Source organism: Gasterosteus aculeatus, chromosome 1, assembly GCF_964276395.1.
Source record: "Gasterosteus aculeatus chromosome 1, fGasAcu3.hap1.1, whole genome shotgun sequence".
Classification (NCBI taxonomy): domain Eukaryota; kingdom Metazoa; phylum Chordata; class Actinopteri; order Perciformes; family Gasterosteidae; genus Gasterosteus; species Gasterosteus aculeatus.
The window spans coordinates 1,800,501-1,820,059 of NC_135688.1; the positions used below are offsets into that span (position 1 = coordinate 1,800,501).

The 19,559-nt window shown below is 50.8% G+C and overlaps 1 protein-coding gene across 3 annotated transcripts in view; it reads right to left on the reverse strand.

Annotated features, from left to right (window-relative positions):
• Nucleotides 1–1,509: 1,509 nt before the first annotated feature.
• LOC120822218 (zgc:153039) overlaps nucleotides 1,510–19,559 on the reverse strand; it is a 28,112-nt gene continuing 10,062 nt past the window's right edge. The window contains exons 7-14 of one of the 3 annotated variants that reach the window (XR_013468393.1): nucleotides 17,402–17,559; nucleotides 15,626–15,708; nucleotides 13,128–13,252; nucleotides 8,954–9,146; nucleotides 5,266–5,440; nucleotides 4,013–4,159; nucleotides 2,443–3,445; nucleotides 1,510–1,847 (exon numbers count right to left, since the gene is read on the reverse strand). Coding sequence is in view for 2 of the 3 variants with exons in the window: in XM_078106833.1 (XP_077962959.1) it covers nucleotides 2,505–3,445; nucleotides 4,013–4,159; nucleotides 5,266–5,440; nucleotides 8,954–9,146; nucleotides 13,128–13,252; nucleotides 15,626–15,708; nucleotides 17,402–17,559 (1,822 nt within the window). In the remaining variant the exon portion in view is untranslated. Of the gene's footprint in view, nucleotides 3,446–4,012; nucleotides 4,160–5,265; nucleotides 5,441–8,953; nucleotides 9,147–13,127; nucleotides 13,253–15,625; nucleotides 15,709–17,401; nucleotides 17,560–19,559 lie in introns of all 3 variants that reach the window. The other 2 variants (XM_078106833.1, XM_040181706.2) reach the window with 2 other exon arrangements.

A 19,559-nucleotide genomic window follows, 5' to 3' on the forward strand; every position in this document is an offset into this window, starting at 1 on the left:
AAACAAGAGGTTGTTTCATTGCAGGTTTCAGCACTAAAATATCTTGTTAAAAAAAACAGCAGACACACACACACTCACAGAAAGAGACACACACACACACTCACAGAAAGAGACACACACACACAGAAAGAGACACACACACTTTGTCGGATCTCAGCAGTTTGAGGTTTTGAGGCTTTCTGCACACATTGCAATGCACACGAGGTTCGCAGGAGAAGCCCGAAGTCTGTTTGGACTGGAGGAGAGAGGGAGGGAGGAGAGAGGGGGGAGGGAAGGAGGGAGGAGGGGGGAGAAACCCAGAAACCAGCGATGAAATCAGGGTGTCAGTGTGACAAAATTCCACTTGACAAGCCGCCTGTCCGATCCACCTGTCGACTCACGTAGCATTAAGTGGATCGGAAGATGCAGATGAAATGGAAATTATAAGCGGTGAAGCGCGTGTGTGTGTGTGTGTGTGTGTGTGTGTCGGGGGGCCCGGAGGTCGGTGGGCTCTGACACACCGTGGTAGTGACAAGCTAACGACGAGTTTCCTCTGATCAGGGTTGTGCCGACTTGACAGAGTCTTATTTTGACTTGGAGGCACGCTGACGGACTCCATCTTTGATTTCCGACACACTCACACACACAAACACACACACACACACACACACACACACACACACACACACACACACTGTCCTTCATCTCCTCCGTTTCCTGTCACCATTTCTTTTTTTGCTTTCTTTCCTTTACTTCAATGAAAGTATTTAGTTTACGTTTTGTGACATATCGGCTTAAATAGCAAATAATTATAATTTAATATGAATATGAAAATGTTTTTATAGTTTAGAGGGTATGATTAATATGTTTAATATATATTCTAATTATTACCCAACATCCTCTTTGTTCTCTTTGTATATCTTGTCGTTAAAAAAACAACTTTCATGAAATCTTACGTGGAAGATGAAACACAGAAGTATGATTCTCCTCTCGAAGGGTTCAAAGAAATAAAGTCTATTTTAAGAAATCTTTTAAAATATTACAAAAACCAAAAAGGATTTGTCAAATTTAGATCGAACACGACTGTAAACCGACAAAGAAGGAGAAGAAGAAGAAGAAGAAGAAGTCGGAAAAGAAGAGGCAGAAGATGGAGAAGAAGAGGCAGAAGATGAAGAAGAAGAAGAAGAAGAAGACAGCAGTGACTTTGTCACCAGTGTGGAAAAGAATTAATCTCTGCGAGTGATAAAAACAAACTCAGGAACATACAAACACACATTGGAAAAACCTCATATTGAACCCGTTGTTCAGCCCCCCCCGGTGATAAATGGAGGCCTCCCTCCTCCTGAGCAGATATCGATGGTTCTTTGGGCTTATTCCTTTAATCTGTTGTTCACCTCGGAGCGGAAATAGAATCCCCCCCCCAGGGTCATTTGGCCCCTCGTATCTCTGTCCGAGCCGACAACTCTCTCCGCCACATTTCCTAGTTTACCTCAAACCTTCAGCTTCACCACGAGGAACAAGAAGAAGAAACACAATACAAACCGTTTAATTCTTTGTTCACGTCACATCAGATTCCATCTTCTAAACTACAGATACATTTGAGCATTTCATCACTCCAACGAGTCCTCATCATCGTTGTTGTTGTTTGTGCTTCTCAGGACAGCGGTTGGCGATGTGGTGACTGACGGCGTGTCCAAACAGTCAAAGCTCCGCCCCTTTCCTGCAGGTACATTGTCAGCACGATTGAGACTGAAAGATTATTTTTCTTATAATAAAACCCGCGACTGACATCGATCTGATGCTTCATTGTAATTCCAAGCTGATTGCCATGGCAACGCCCCGCCTCCACTGAGCGACGTAAAAACAATCTGGGTGGGGAGAAAGATATAGATGTATATATTTTATTATAAAATCTATTTGACCATACGGTGGTTTATAAACTGACGATGTACCAACAAAAATAAGAGTTTAACCATCGGAGACGACAGAGTGCATCAACGCAGCGAGCGGCAAACAAAATGCTACAAAACTTCTACAGAGAAACGAGACACTCGTTCTGACCAGATGTTAGCTGATGCTCTCTAATGCTAGCAGATGTTAGCTGATGCTCTCTAATGCTAGCAGATGTTAGCTGATGCTCTCTAATGCTAGGAGATGTTAGCTGATGCTCTCTAATGCTAGCAGATGTTAGCTGATGCTCTCCAATGCTAGCAGATGTTAGCTGATGCTCTCTAATGCTAGCAGATGTTAGCTGATGCTTTCTAATGCTAGGAGATGTTAGCTGATGCTCTCTAATGCTAGCAGATGTTAGCTGATGTTAGCCGATGTTAGCGGATGCTAGCCGATGTTAGCTGTAGCTAGCACCTGTTCGTTGGTCTGCTGGATCACGAGTCAGTAAAAACTCTTAATAAGCGTAATAAACCTAAAATACACTACGCGTATAATCACAGTAGTTTCTGGCACCGTAAACATGTTTCAGTAGTTTCACCATCAAACCGCGCGACCTCCGCGGAGAGCCCCTCCCCTCAGAGGTCCGTGGTGATGACGGGCGTGACCCCGTGGATGAGCAGCGTGGGGCCCAGGTCCCGCGTCATCAGCTGCAGCTGCTGCAGGTAGGTGGTGTAGCGCCGGGTGTCGGCCGGCGGGCGGGGCAAGTACAGGAAGCGCACGGCGGGCGGCGGCCGGGCCGAGTCCAGGATCAGCCGGTTGACGGCGGACAGGTAGTCGTCCGACAGGCGCGTGGCGTTGCTCGGGAAGCTGTTGGCGTACTGGTCGTCGTTCTCCTCCTCTTGCTCCGCCCGCCGCTCCTTCTCCTCGCCGGGGGACGACGGCGGCGGAGGCGGCTTCTTGCCCCACTCGCCCTGGCGCTGCCAGTGGAGCGCCACCTGCTGGTCCCAGGGCACAGAGTACACCTGAGCTTTGATGCGCAGCTCCTTCAGCAGCTGGCCCAGCTTCTGCTCCGAGCCCCTCACGCTCCGCCCCTCCTCCACGCACAGGAAGAGGCGGAGCGTGGCCCGGCGCCATGCGCGCACCATATTGAGGATGCACGCCAGCTGCAGCAGGAAGAGGGAGCAGGTGTCGACGTAGCTGCAGCTGTCGGGGCGCAGCAGGTTGACGGGCCAGACGTCGACGTACAGCGCCCCCTTCGGCCCGGCGGAGAGGACGCGGCCGCGGTCAAAGTCGTTGAAGTGCCGGGCGAGCACCACGTTCTTCAGCATCTTCATGGCGTCGGCGATGACGGCCACGTACTCCTGGGGGCCGAGGACCTTCCCGTCGCCCGACTCGCCGAGGTCCCGCCCGTCGCCGGACCCCCGCAGGGTCGAGAAGTGGAAGAGGGCGGGCTGCCCCTCGGGGGAGTCTGAGGGGTCCGCGGGCTGGCCGGCGGCGAGCAACGGATCGATCAGCTTGTCCCTCGGGAGGCCGTCGTCGTAGAAACCGAGGACGAGGGTGTTGGGACGCATCCCGCCTGAAACGGTACAAAGGGGGGAGGGGGCGTGGGGGGGGTCCGGTGAGACTGGAACTCCAGAGAATAAACGTCTTTAAGCTCAGTTAGTTTCTTCGTCCTCGTATATCAGCAATCAGCAAAACGTATTTAACAGCATGTTTTTGTAACGAAAGGTTCAAGCACTGAAAGCAGTGAAGTGGCTGCTTACTGAGCAAAGTTCTCTGACTGGAATTATACTGAATGAGCTCGAGTTGAAGTGGAGCTTCAATGGAAACACAGAAAGAAACTAAACACACACTAAAACGACGAGTTTAAGTGTTAATTAGATTAGAATAACCACCATGAATAACAGAATAACAGCAGGTGGCGGTTGAACTTGAAGTGTTAGCGCTCAGTGAAGTGGAAGTGTGAGTTTCAGTTTGGGCACTAAAGGAAAAGGAAGTGGCCGCCAAAACAAAGAGACAGTCAAAGAGGGGCGATGATAGTTTAGGCCACGCAGACGCTCGGACGGCGACATTAATACCAGCGCGAGCGTCCCGGCGACCTCACCGACCCGCTGGTGCATTGTGGGCCGGCGATGGCACTGACCTAGTCCAGAGATGAAGAGGAGGTGCTGGACGCCGTGACGCACCGAGTCGGCCAGCGTCAGGTTGACGAAGGCTTTGATGTTGAGGTGGTCCACCAGCGACAGCCAGGAGTCGTACTTGGACTGCAGGGGGTCCGACGGCAGCTTGTCTGATGGGGGGGGGGGGACAAAACGGTGTGAGGCGAGGGAGAAGAGCTGCTGGGCTTCAGAGACAAATAGAGGGGGAGGAGGAAGAGATGAGAGGCTCAGATGTCGGCACACAGAGCCCCTCCCCGCCCTTCAAAATAAAACATCAAGCAATTCATAGAGTGTGATCTCTACAGACTCATTGGAACTCTGAAGCACTTTAAATGGAGTGCTTGGGACAGGTCGTCATTCCAGGAGTCCTCAGAATCCATCGTGGGGGGGGGGGGGGGGTCAGTCCTTCATAAGGGCCGAGTGCACCATCAGCACCGGAGGGCCCTTTACAGCAGCTAGCGGACACCGTTCCCCCCGTTGAAGCACGGGAGAGGATTTGTGTTCCAAAGACTCCGCTGTCCCGCAGCGTCCTCGACCAACAGAGAAATCATCAAAAAAATAACTCAAAATGAGCCGCCGAGAGATGTGCGGAATGCTAAAGCGCTAAGTGAGGCGCCGCTCGCTGCGCCGCTCGCACATTTTATAAAAGGCGTTTGATCCCGCGTGGGAGCGCTGAAGCAAAGTGGGGGTGTCGCTGCCGTCTCACTGACGAACAGCACAACAAGCTGCTTTTAAAAATGCATCAGCAGCAGTTCACACAACCTTTTAGCGTCGCCGTCTGTAAATATCATAATAACGTTAAGTTATCCAAAAATCTATCTGCTGTAACGCTCGCCGACGGTCAATTACCGAATCAACAGTCGGCGGATTAGTTGAGAAATGAAGCAGAAGGAAACTTTAAAGTGCTCGCGATGATCTGGTGTCACGCTGAAAAACTTTCCTGACTGTTCGAAGGGAAAAATGTAGGACGATGTTTCAAAGTAAGAGTTTGCTTCGTCGCGAGAGATTTCTGAGAGTTTCAAAGTAAGAGTTTCCTTCGTCGCGAGAGATTTCTGAGAGTTTCAAAGTAAGAGTCCGGTCCATCGGACTGCCGGCGGTCTTGATGTGTTGGATGTCGAACAACATTCAATACATTTACATTTGAGATAACAGAACAAAACTATTGGGCTCCCCTTCAGCTGAACACTGTTAGCTCCCCCTGCGCTGCTTTAAGTCAGAGGCTCAGCAGCTTCCTTACTGAGGTCTCCGAGCTCCACGTGTCCCAACACGTAGAGGCCGCTCTTCTTGATGTCGTTGATGAACCTGATGAGGCCGACGCTGCTGCGAGGGTTGGACACCATCAGCAGGACTTGAGGCCTCCAGAACTTAACGTGGTCCTTCCTCACGTCCAGCATCAGCAGGTACTTCCGCACCTGTGGGGGGGGCGAAGGCATCGGGATGAGGGTTACCGAAGGGAAGCGCGTTTGTTTACCTCCCCGATGCAAACCAGATCCCGGCTTAATTACATTAAAAGGAATCCAAGACACATTCTGCTGGAGGTGATGTGACCGCCACGCACACGGATGGCATTTCACTTTCTTAGACATTTCGGGTTTTTAAGCTTACGTGGCGCGAGATTTATTTATTAAGCTCAAGGCTATGGAGGTATAGTCAGCTTTACCAGAAGGTCATTCATTTAAAGGTGGAACCTTATAATGACACCACAAGGATCATATCGTCAACAGCACTGGGACAATCAACTACAGAAGGGCGGGGCTACACGCTGATTGACAGACAGATTTAAATGGAACTTGATTGTTTTCTCAACTGCTGTTTCCAAAGTTGAACTTTTAACCTTAAAAATCACATAACCGAATTTGAGTGTAGATCTCATTTTTCTCGATCAATGTTTTTCTCACTTTCTTTTGTTTTATTTGACTAAACCCAGATTGTTATGCACTGATTTTCTTTGCAGCTGCAAAAAACAGATCTCCCCAAATCTCTTTTGTTGCACATCACGGATGAATATGAAAAAAAGGCATTTTTGTGTTGTTTGTCTGTATTCGAATCAGGAGTCAATTTTTTGGTCCCAAAAGCAAAATAAGTTACAACTACTACTTATTATAAAAGCTCCCGTTAGTGACGCTGTGGAGGATAAAATACTGGATGCGTCAAAAGCAGAAGCTCTGCTGACTGACTCGTGTCTCGTATGTTTGCAGGCGCCGCGGTAACGCAAGTGCACAAATTTCTCTCATGTAGAGACAAATCACATCTCTAATCAACACCCCATTAGCGTGTGAGGCTACCTGTGTGTGCACGTGTGCATCTGTGAATGCATGAGCCCATTTGTCAGGTTTCTGTTGATATAAAAAGAGTATATATATAGGCCTGTCGCCATATGCCATAAATTGGCTTATCGCACACATTTTTGGTGCTTGATTTCAAAATGTGATATCGTGGCAGGCCTAAGTAACCCGTTTTGGGGTCAATGAATGAATGTGTTTAGTTGAAAAGGCAATACCATCACATAGCGGGATATATACATACATGCACACACATGGGCTTGCAGTTAATGAATGCCTGAATGCTAGCGTGTGCTATACTTTGTATCGTGAATGAGCAACGAGTACGCTCGGCTTCTTCTCAAAGCTTCATGGATCGCACTCAGATACGTTATCGCCCTGCGGACCTTCTCCTGACCGGCGCTCCTTTTTGTCCCCATGGCGATGAGGCCTCGGTGGGCCGAGGGGGAGGAGCAGGAATCATTTCATTCGGGCGGCGCGAAACACGAGGTAGTTGGCAGAAAAGCGTCTGAGAAACTCAGCAGCTGGACGGAGACGTGAAGGACACAAAGTTAACTGCAGCCAACACATCACGCTCAGAGCAGAAGGGGGGGGTGGAAGGGGAGGGTGGAAGGGGGGGGGGTAGCGGAGCCAAAGTACCGGCCAATTAAAGAAGAAGGCCTCCTCCGGCTCACGGAATCGCCACTTAATGGAAGCGCTTCGTTGGAAAGCGACATATACGAAGGGGGGGGGGGGGCGATCCCCTGAAAAGAAGGTAACGTTACGACATTCCCGACATTATTACCCTCATAATCAGCCCAGCTGTTTCCAAGCCGCTGTCTGAGGCCCCCGGGGGCCAAACTGCCCCGGCTCCTCTAATCATCCGTCTCTCTTTATCTCTGCATTTCCCCCCCCCCGTCTCCCCATCCATCAGGCCATCATCATTCCTCCGCCACGTCAGTCTCATCCATCACTTAGTTCTCAATCACTCATCCCCTCCTCCTGCTTATACCCCCCCCCACCGATACCATCAGCGCTTCTTTTTCTTCATTTTATTAAACAACGCAGCTTGTTATCGTCAACTCCGTTTGGATGGTTGTTGTTGCCGCTTCAATGTCAATCAGTTGCCGTCCCGCCACACGTGGACAGACCCCCCCCCCCCCCCCCCCCCGATCCCGCCGTTGTTGTCTGTCTAGCTGTGACGTCACCTGTTGTTCTGTGGGTTAAAGTTATAAAACAATAAGCATTCCGGAGCTTAGAGCAACCACATGCTGAACAAACACTTTGGTACTGAACTCTCTACTCCAGTTAAGCCCCGCCCTAAAGCGTCCCCTGCTTTATGGCCCGTTTGTCTCTAAATGGACCATAATTCACTAAATGAACATCAAGCTGCGTTGAAGAAGACTTGAAACTAGAGACTGAGACCATAAACTCAAGCTCATCATTTTGGTCACTACAGAGAAGTAGAGTCATTTCCTCATAGACGTCTATGGGAGCAGAGGAGTCGCCCCCTGCTGGTCACTACAGAGAAGTAGAGTCATTTCCTCATAGACGTCTATGGGAGCAGAGGAGTCGCCCCCTGCTGGTCACTACAGAGAAGTAGAGTCATTTCCTCATAGACGTCTATGGGAGCAGAGGAGTCGCCCCCTGCTGGTCACTACAGAGAAGTAGAGTCATTTCCTCATAGACGTCTATGGGAGCAGAGGAGTCGCCGCCTGCTGGTCACTACAGAGAAGTAGAGTCATTTCCTCATAGACGTCTATGGGAGCAGAGGAGTCGCCCCCTGCTGGTCACTACAGAGAAGTAGAGTCATTTCCTCATAGACGTCTATGGGAGCAGAGGAGTCGCCCCCTGCTGGTCACTACAGAGAAGTAGAGTCATTTCCTCATAGACGTCTATGGGAGCAGAGGAGTCGCCCCCTGCTGGTCACTACAGAGAAGTAGAGTCATTTCCTCATAGACGTCTATGGGAGCAGAGGAGTCGCCCCCTGCTGGTCACTACAGAGAAGTAGAGTCATTTCCTCATAGACGTCTATGGGAGCAGAGGAGTCGCCCCCTGCTGGTCACTGCACAGAACGTGAAATGAAGTCCTGCATTCTCTGCGTCTCTGGTTGAGAGAAACAAAGGAAGAGAAACTGAAGAGGAGCTGAAGTGAATTAAAGGGGGGGGGGGGGAGAGAAAGGAGGAATAAGCTCAATAAGTTAAGTGCTTGTAATAATGTTCTGCCTCCCGACGAGCTGCTGGCAAACCGGCCGCCATCACCCCCCCCCCCCCCGGCCCCCCTCCCTGGCAACGAGCCCTTCCTGGCAACCAGGCCCCCTCTCCTTGAGAGCAACAGGCTCACTCAGATAGAGGACACAGAGAGCTGGATGATGTAAAGATGTGTGTGTGTGTGTGTGTGTGTGTGTGTGTGTGTGTGTCTGGCAGACCTGATATAAATGTGATAGATAGCTGCTGTTGGAATGACAAGGCAGCGATGTGTGTGTGTGTGTGTGTGCGTGTGTGTGTTTGTCTAGTGGATGCAAAGTGTTTGGATGAGAAAGAATCTGTGTGTGTGTGTGTGTGTGTGTGTGTGTGTGTGTGTGTGTGCGCGCGTGCCGGACGGGACCGCAGCCCGGCGGAGGCGTGTCCCTCGCGAAGGAGGCGGGGCTTCTCGGTGTCTGACCTGGTGGAAGATGAGCGCCTGGCTGATGTAGCCCCAGCTGGAGGTGGGGCTGAGGTAGTGGATCAGCAGCAGCAGCAGCAGCATGAAGGCGATGCTGGCCGAGGCGTAGATGGCGTTGATGAGGAACATCATGACGGCGCAGCCCACGATGCCCAGCACGCAGGTGTGCCAGGTGAAGTAACGGAAGGTGGGCCTGTAAATGGGGGGGGGGGGGCAGTCAATCAATACAATGCGCTGATAGTTAATGACCATCGGCACGCTAAGAACCGGCACACGGCTCACCTGATGTTCTGTGAGAGTAGAAGAAGAAGATCTCATCACTTGAAGGTTGAAGATTTTTAATTTTATACTCAACGTTATTTCTTCTTCTTTAGTTTTTATTGAGCACTGTTGGCCGTGTCACTGCCTTTACTATTAAAAAGTAAGAAAATACTCAAATTTAATTAAATTAAACAATTTTCACGAGAGTTGGTGACCCCCACAGGGGGCGGATTGATGGCCGTTGTTCATGTAGAAACTCATACACGCTCAGTTGTAGCTTTAGAAGAAGTGAACATCCGTCTGTCGGCTCGTCTTCGAGAGGAACCGGCATCCTGTTCGGCGTGCCGCTGCGCCTCAAACCCGCCAAATGCGGAGGGCCGGTTAAATCCAGAGGTCCCGCCTCCACGTGTGTGTGTGTGTGTGTGTGCCGCGATCGAAAAGAAGAGCCTCTGCTTAATAACAACAACAATGACAACAACAACAACTGCTTCATTTAAATCCAAGCCCACACGGCGTGCTGTCTTCGTACCGCCGCGCCATAACGCCGCTGCAGGTTGAATACTAATTAACAGGAAGTGGCGGCTGCATGCAAACGGACCCTCTACTGTAATTAGGAGGTGTCACTTTGAGGGGGGGGGTTTAAACCGGTGGGATAAACAAACAGCACCTTATCAAAAACAATACATAGTCCAGCAATTTGTTTTTAAAAAGGTCAGATCTGAACCGAGAGAAAGGTCTGTGGTCCCCGTCGCTTCCTAACGGGAGACCGCACGGAGGACCGGGGGTCCGGGGGTCCGGGAGGAAGCCGAGATAACACCTGGATAATAAGCTGTGCAGCTCGATGCTCCACCTCACACACACACACACACACACACACACGAGCCGCACGCGAACCCTCGAATAATGTAGATAAACAGCCATTAAGTCCCAGCAGTAATTACCCAGCGCAGCTCAAGTAGACAGATTAACAGATTCAGACTGTTTTAAACCAAACAGCAGGGGGGGGGGGCACGGAAAGATAAGGGAGATGAAGGAATCACAGACGCAGAGAGTCATTTTTAGGGGAAGACGACGACGGCTGTTATTCTTTAAGAAAACCATAAATCCTGATATAATCCCCCGGGTTGGATAATCGTGGTCCCCAGAGGAACATTCTATTTATTATATTATATTTATTATATCCTGACAACTTCATCAGCTCGTCTGGTTTCTAATGACTGGACACATACACGGCCTCTTGTTGCACGCGGCATAATGTCCAACTGGTAAACGGTGGTCTTCTAATGCTTCGTCAACCAAAGTGTGCTTTTATTTATTCGTCCTTACTTGATCACTCAGAGTCCGCTCACCCCCCCTCCCCCCCCTCTGAGAGCAGGTGTAATTACGGTGAAAGCCCCCCCAACTCTTTTGTCACCAGCGGCGACAGTCTTGTCCGTCCCCCCCCCCACAGCAGGCTGATGTCACTCTGCTGACACAGCGGGAAAAAAAGCAGCCGAGTCCTCGAGGACATTAACAAAAGGAGGGAGGAGACCCGGCCTGCAGCCAAAAGACACAGGAACGTAGTCCGTACCCCCCCCCCCCCACACACACACACACACACACACACACACACACACACACACACACTGTTGGGGGGCTTCAAGTGAGAGGTTGAGACGTTACGTCAGCCAGAGCCCGGGCCGACCTCAAGAATCCATTTAAGGAATCACAGAGCGGTTCGCCCGTTGGGAGCCAAGTGAAGTCCCGCCCCTTGGGAATGGACTGGCCAATCACAGCCTCTCCGCACCGTGGACTTTCAGGTTGGATCTGGAGACACTTGTGGATAAATGCATCGACATTCGGCGAGTTCAGCCCCCCCAAAGACCCCTCCCCCTTTGGCCTCAGCGTGCGACCTTGTGACACTGCGTGTGCTGCGCTGGTGTTAATGTGCACATGTGGTCATCACGAGCCCCCCCCCCCCCAGAGGAACACTCCACACAGCTGGAGCCAATGCTGATAAAGACACAGCCAACAGAAGCCTCCTCGCACAAAAACACACACACAGATGAAGGAAAATACCCACAAGCTCGTGTGCACAGACACACACAGAAACACAGACACGCACAGTCACACAGACAGACACACACACAGTCACACAGTCACACAGACACACACACACACACAGTCACACAGTCACACAGACACACACACACACACAGTCACACAGACACACACACACACACAGTCACACAGACACACAGTCACACAGACACACAGAGTCACACACAGACACACACAGTCACACACACACACACAGTCACACAGACACACAGACACACACAGACACACACAGTCACACACAGGCACACAGACACACACAGACACACAGTCACACAGACACACAGTCACACAGACACACACAGACACACACAGTCAAGCGACAGATGCGCTCACACATCAATGATCGCCATGTATTGGATCTGAGACACACAACGTTCCCCAACTCGCATACCTCCACACACACACACACACACACACACACACACGCACACACGCACACTTAACAAGCAGAACATATTTTCCGCTACATCATAATTTCAGTCGCTCCTCGACACAACAGCAGATTTAAGGGGAAAGGAAAATATTTCTGCTAAATTAGTTATGCTCATTACGGAGCAGTTCTTGGGGGAGGGGGGGGGGGGGGGGGGCGTTAAATGGCTTTTAATTCTTTTTGCCTGGAAAGAGACGTGGGAGAGGGAGCCAGACACGGAGCGGAGTGCAGAGCACAACAACAACAACAGCCATACACAAACGCACACCAACAACTGGCGTCCGACGTCCCCAGTTGACACGGCAACAATGACGACCACTCAGGGGGGGGCATGAAGAGGGAGGCGGAACACGGGCGCCCTTATCAGCTCCGCGAGGCCGCCGCCGGGGTCGGGGGGGGGGGGGGGGGGGGGGGGTTGAGCGGTGGGGGAGCAAGTTGTGCGGCTAACTTTGTGTCCCGGAGACTTTGCCAGCGGTCACCGCGGCGATAACGAGGGCCGAGCCGATAGCACGAGGCCCGGAGGAACGTGGAGGAACTTCTCACGACGGATTCCGGCTCTAATGTTCTTTGGTGGATTTAAGGCATGGAGCTCTTGCCGTTGCCATGGTGTCCAAACAGGAAGTCAGTGGTGGAAGCAAAGCCGGTTTCTGATTGGCCGTGATATCTATAAGTGGTTTTATGTGTTACAACCCTATTTGACTGATGTGTCCTTGACTTGAAGAGCTGTAAATGTTCTCATCTCCCACGGCGAGAGGAGAGCACACACACACACACACACACAGGCAATCTGTCATAACAAAACTGAAATAAAAGAAACGTTTTAAACGGTTTCTCTTCTCCGCGACAAATAAAAGACGGCAGCGGTTGTCGCGTCTGAAATGTTTTTTCACAGCCAGCGAGGACTTCAATCAGCGGAGGAGCGTCTTTGGACTCGGGATGTTCTTTCTTTAGTGCCGGGCGGCGTGGATGTAATCACGGAGCTGCATGCACGGTACAAACTGCCCCCGGGGCTTCTGGGAGCTTTTTATAAATCAGGACCATTACAAGCGTCCTCGGTAATACAAACAACACACACACACACACGTTGTTACTTTATATCTCGAGAACATCGCCACGCGCTGTTACTGGAGCTCACACACACACACACACACACACACACACACACACACACACAGTTTTACTGCCGGTCCCTGTCCAGCACGAGGCTGTAAGCGGAGGCCGGTTTTATGGCTTTTAATTAGCGGACTGTCGCCATGGCAGCAACCAGCTGGCCAGCCGCCACATCTTCACACACGCGAAAACAAACAACGGAGGCGGAACAAAAGAAGTCACGTGACGCCCCCCCCCCCCCCTCGGCGACCGGCGTCACTCGAGGTGACGTACCTGAAGTTGGGCGCGGAGGCCCACTCCAGGGCGAGGCAGGCCAGGTCCACGGCCGCGTACACCAGCAGGAAGAAGATGGTCACGATGCTGGCGATGGTGTTCAGCTTCCCGGAGAAAAGCACCAGCTGGGAGGAGCAGACAGAGGGGATCCAGTGCGTTTCATGTCACAGTGCACAGAAATGTCTACGCGTGCACGACAGATGATGTTTGTTTGTTTGTTTGTTTGTGTTTGAATGTGTTGTTTAGTATTGGAGGCACAATAACAGGTATGTTCAGAAATGGACCAGTTCAAAGTGTTATAGATTTGTCACCATGGCAACTCGTAGTGGAGTATGAATCTCATCAAATGACTTTTCATGAGTCGGCAGCCAATACGTGTAAGTAATACGTATATATTCAATATTCCATTACAGACCAATTGAGTTTATGAGCTTTAAGAATAATGGTAATACTAAAAGAATAAAAGCAAAGTAATCCTCGAAAATAAGAGTACTATTGTTAAAATATACAGGTGCAGCAAAACAAAGCTGCTTTAACTGCCCCGTTAATCCAATGATGTATTTATTATGCTGCATTAACCAATAATGAGGTTATCGAACACATGAATATACACATCTCAACGTCCGCTCCAGCTCAAGGGCGTGCTTACGAGGGGCCGGGGGGGGGGGGGGGGGGGCGATCTCTGACTCTAAACCGAAGGTGGAAGGGAATGACGAGGAATTGAGATTAATGGCGTCACATTATCGATAGGCGGTCAAGAAGGGGGGCCGAGGCCCGAGGGAGACAAAAGAAGAAGAAGAGGTGGAAAAGGAGAGAGCGCGTGACCTCTCTGGCAGTCAAAGTCAGTGGGTGTCCCCCCCCACCCTCCCCCCCATTAGGGAGTCATCTCTAACAGAGCAGTAATCAGCCATTAACTCAGACACAGGCCGCCATGGACGACCGTGTGCACCAAACCCCCCCGGTATGTTTTTGTGCGGCTGTTTTTACTGGAGCGCGTGAATAAATTGCCATAAATTTGAGCTGAGGTTCGAACGGAGAGGGGGGGGGGGGCGTGGACTACAAAGCCACGCCTTTCTTTGTCTGTTCAGAAGCGCCGCTCCAGCGCCGCTGGTTCCGGCTGGACGGAGGGCGAGTCGGGTGCACGCAGTCAACAGTATTAATCAAGAGCTAAAGTGTTAACAGGCAGGCGGCGACGAGTCGGAATTCTCAGAAGATATCATGTGCCCCCCCCCCCCCCCCCCCCCGTCCCCACTCCCCCCTCATTCTCGTTTCCTCGAGGCGAGATTACAAGCAGACTTTTGTCATCAGTGAATCATCCGAATGGCAAAGGAGGAGGCGGAGAGAAAAAAGGGGGGGCGAGAGAGTCAATGATCTCGGGTGGTGGAAGCGGGGGCACGACTAACGATTTCCATTCTAATTGCTCCTCCTCTGCTCCTGGAGGTTGGCGAGGGAGGAAGAGGGGAGGCCAGGGAGGAGAGAGAGGGAGGCCGAGCACATATAATGAACGGCCATTTAGACACTCACCTCCATAATGACGGGATGGTCTAGAGATTCGCCCCTTTGTCTCTCTGCCCTCCCCTCTCGCCTCCCACCGATATGCTTCTCCACAGGAGGACTTACTCCTGTTTACTTACTCCTCCACATGGAAGAACTCTCCTCCTCCATGGCAGCACTGCATTCATTAGGAGACTGATTCCAATACTACAAACCCTGCGTGCATGTGGTTTGATGGCTACCCGGCTCGGGTACGTACGTATCCAACACAGATCTATACATCTATAGATCTATACTATAGATAAATTGGACGCTGTCAGCAACCATTTCGGCATCTTAGCTGTCGTCATCTTGACTTTTTGCAACCAGCAGACAGGAAATGACCATATTTAGGACTGATTACAACGTAGAGACGCCCCCCGACCTCTCTGGTGGAGACCTGTCAATCAGCATGTAGCCCCGCCCCGAAGCGTCCCCTGCTTTATGGGTCTGTTTGCCTCTGAATGCAGCATCATTTACTAAATGAACATCATGCAGAAGGCGTTCTCGCCTTTATGACGGGAGCTCAGGCTCACTAACTTGGAACCTGTTATGTAAAAAGAATAGCAGCTTGTTGGAGCTCATCTTCTTTGTGCCGAGCTTCACTGCTTCTGTGGCTCCACAGGAATTTATCCCGGATTTGTCAATTTCACCGAATCTTTTAAAAAGAAAACCGGGGTTTAAATCTTCATTTTCCAACTTGGTTTGAAGCTCCATATTTTTTAGGCCCATTGATTGAAAATCAAAGACGTGCCGGCAATCAAAAGCCTTTCCCATCATTCGAAGAGGAAACGAGCGAAGGCGTCAGAAGAAAAACGATGATTTCTCGGGATAAACTTTGGTTTTAGTTTTCTTTACCTTGATTGTTCTTTTATTTTTTTCAACCCATCATTCACCTGTTGATGACCACCGCCGGCTGCTCTTGTGATACGTATCAAACGTCCACCTCACTCATCTCCACTCACCTGCACGAGGAACCAGGAGAGGAGCACCGACACCCAGGGGTTTCCGCTGCGGGACGTCTTCTTCGCCGGAGACAGCACCTTACCTGCAGGGACGAGGAGAAAGGCTGCTGAGGGACACTTCCGGGGGATTGTTGAGGTTGAGTCAAAGCGAGGAGGAAACCAACCACCCTCCTTTGGATTGATGGAGAACTTCCTCTATTAAATGTCTGCAGTCACAAAGTCTATCGGATGTCTCCCACGCAGAGAAGCTCCATTGCTTTGTCGATATTCAGGTCTGTTGTGCTCCGGAGGGGCCGCTTCTCCACCAGGTGTTCAATGAGTCACTTGGGACACAACATTGGTTGCCGGAGGACATTGTCCTCTGTGATTTGCACTAATTAGAAGATGAACTAAAGAGCACTGTGGATTCTTTCACTCCAGAATTGATGCGTCCATTAGTGAGACCAGTGATCAGATTATTCAGAAGGAACCTTTTAAACCTTTAAGACCCCTGTGAGGTCAAAACAACCTCACACCAAAGTTATAACGGCACAACATGTATAATCTATACAGAGAGAGAGCAGGAACTTCGCGGCCAAGCAACCAATCACGGCCGGGATGGGGCGGGACTTTAGCAAAGAGGCTGACGACACACAACAATGACACCGTCCGTTGAAATAAGAGAGCAGGTGCAGCGTTTTTTGTGTTTGTTTTAGCTCAGACAGCCCGAACAACCCACTTGTTACGTGGAGTTTGCGGCGGTTACCATGGTTACGCAACCCCAAAACTAACAGGGAGGCCCCGAAGAGGCGACCTGGTGATGACAGTGTGGAGAAGAAGATACGAGCCGCTGTTGATCTACACAGGAAGCTCGCTGGCGACGCGCACGCGGGTCTCACGCCGTCTCCCACAGCAACAGAAGCAGGAGCGTCGGCGGCCGCATTACACTTTTACGTGCTACTGACATTTAGACAAACTGTGTGTAATTACGAGGGAGGGAGGGAGGGGGGGAGGGAGGGGGAGGGTCCTGGCGAAGGAGACAAACTTAACTTTCCTCAGTAGCTTACGGGCCGTGTGCTTTATGGGAAGAGAACGTATTAACATAACGCCACGTGATGATGTCATCCGAGTGCAGCCAAGGTTCACAGCCAGAGAGGAGCAACTGGCAAGGGGGGGGGGGGGGCAGATGGGAGGGGCTGAGGTAACAGGTTGGGGGGGGTTGGGGCTAAATTTCACAGCTGATGAAGGATGGGAATTAAATCTGCGAGACTTTAAAGTGAAATCAATGCGCCGAGAGCAGCAGACGGAGTGATGGAGGAGAGCCGGAGAGGGGCGGGGGGGGGGGGGTGAAGTTAAGATTAGTGACTTAAAAAGAAAAGAAGAAGAAGGAACAGGGACGTCTGCCTGTGTGTGTGTGTGTGTGTGTGTGTGTCTGCCTGTGTGTGTGTGTGACGCATCCATCACTCTGTTTGCATAGGCAGACAAGGTGAAGCTGTGAGCAGCAACACACACAGGCAGACACACACACACACACTCGGTGTGGTCATAGTAACCGCTTCATCGCTCTCCTACGAGAACATTACACATTCATGGTTCCACAGCCATTGGGTCTTAATTAAAGAGATTCATCTAAGTTAACCCTTCGGCTGATGACCTGTCCTCTGTCTCCACTGCGCCCGATCGCTACGCAGAGGACCTCCCGACACCACAGACACACACACACACACACACACACACAGACACACGCTGGATGAGGACAAAGAACCCTGGGTAATAAAGGAAGACTCTCCATCCTACCAAACAAGTCGTCCCTGGCCAGCGCGTAGAGGATGCGCGAGGCTCCGATCAGGTTGCTCATGGCGGCGGAGAGGGTGGAGGAATAAACCCCGACGGTGACGAACGGGTTCCAGATGTTGATGTCCCTCAGGAAGCTGTAATCCCTCTGGAGAAGGACCCTGAGGAGGTTCAGACGGGACACAAAGCAAGAGAGGATTTCAACAACCACCACGCGGAGGTCCAGCCGAGAGCTTCTACGCGTCGTAGTTAGTAGCCGTTAGCCGCTAACGTTAGCAGCTAACAGATAGGCCTCCCATTCAGTGACCTCATTTGAAAATAACTATTGAAGACATAATATAACGTGTGCTGGTTCCAACTGACCTCAAAACAGTTACAAAACAACAACAAACACCATCTGTATCATTACGGATCAACGGCACAAACATTTGCTATCTTATGTACACACAAACACACAAACATAAACGCAGAGGAAGACTCCCACCTTCTCTAAACTCCTCACGTCATTACATCCATTTCTGTAGATCAAAGCAAGTGGTCCAAAAGGCTTTTCCATGGGGGGGCGGGGGGGGGACACACACACAAACGTGTCCAATGAAAAAGAACAAGATTGAAGAGGCAGTGATGATCACACGGGAGCACAATGATGAGACCCTGTTGTGTGTGTGTGTGTGTTGGAGATGTTGTACCAGATATGGAGAAAAAGGAATACAAAAACCACAGCAGGGTGTGCATGATTGCTAACCCCCCCCCCCACACACACACACACCTCTATCCAATATAACACAGCTAGAGGGGGGGGATTAGACTGCAACGTCTCTCTCTCGTCCAGTGACTTTAATACTTATTATCATGGCCCTGTTAAGTGTTGTTTCCTCCATCCAAAGACCTGAGCGTGTGGCGCATTTCACGTGGTGGCAGGACGAAGCAAACACACACACACGCACACACACACGCACACACACACGCACACAGACGTGTTGTTGCATTACCACAAATCAAAAAGGTGCTGCTGAGAAACGTCACCCTGGAAATTAGGACATGCCAACTACTTTGTTTATTCACCGCGCGGGTTTGTTTGTGTGTGTGTGTGTGTGTGTGTGTGTGTGTGCGTGTGCAGAGTGTGCACTGCGGTGGAAAGTTTATGAGCCGCTGCTGTAATCAGACTCTCTGACATATTCATAACAACTGTTCACCGGTCGGATACGCTGGCACTCAATTGGAGGGGAGTCTCGCTGCGTTCGCTGCGCACACACACAAAGGCAAAAGGTGCTAGAAATCATGAGAAAGCGTGTGTGTGTGTGTGTGTGTGTGTGTGTGCGTGCGTGCGTGAGTGGTGAGTGATGATGTGGGTCAAAACTTATGGGCTGATTATTAGTTTCTCTGACGTGCAGCAGGAGCCAAATAAATCCTGAAAAGCTTGACATTTCCAAACCGGCTCTAAAAAACAAAGCCGCTGCAAACCGGGTGACAGCGATGACAAATGGCGCGTGTGCACACACGTGTGCACACGCGTGTGCGCACGTGTGAGGAGGAGGTGTTCATTTGTTGGTCAAGTATTCTGTTTTATAAATTGTATATTTCTTAAATGTCCTCCACCATGACTGTAAAGCTTATATATGAGTCCCTTGAGGTGAGAGTGTGTGTGTGTGTGTGTGTCTGTGTGTGAGAGTGTGTGTGTGTGTGTGTGTGTGTGTCTGTGTGTGAGAGTGTGTGTGTCTGTGTGTCGTCTCTATTGATCAGATCGTTGGACTGAAATGAGCCTCTAAATAAAGACGGGAACAAAGGCGTGACGGATTAAAAGGAGCTCGTTCAGAGCTCAGAGGAGGAAACAAAGCGAAGAACCCGCCAAGATCGTCGGGGCAAACCCCCCCCCCGGTCCCCTCCGCCACGCTCGAAAACCTCGTCACCCACGGGCCCGCTCATGCCCCGGGCCTCGGCCCCTGGGAGGGCGAGGTGAACCCTCCTCATCCGGTGTAATGATCCAGAAGATCTGGGGGCTTCTGGGTAACATCGGCGTGGTGCTCATTGCAGCATCACGTGCCTCACCTGGTCTCCCCCCGTGTGCAAAGGTCACTGGGTCATTGTCCATCACATCACAGGCATGAAAAGGGGTCAAGGGTGGAAAAGGTGAGAAGGATTTTACCCCTCTAGGGGTTTT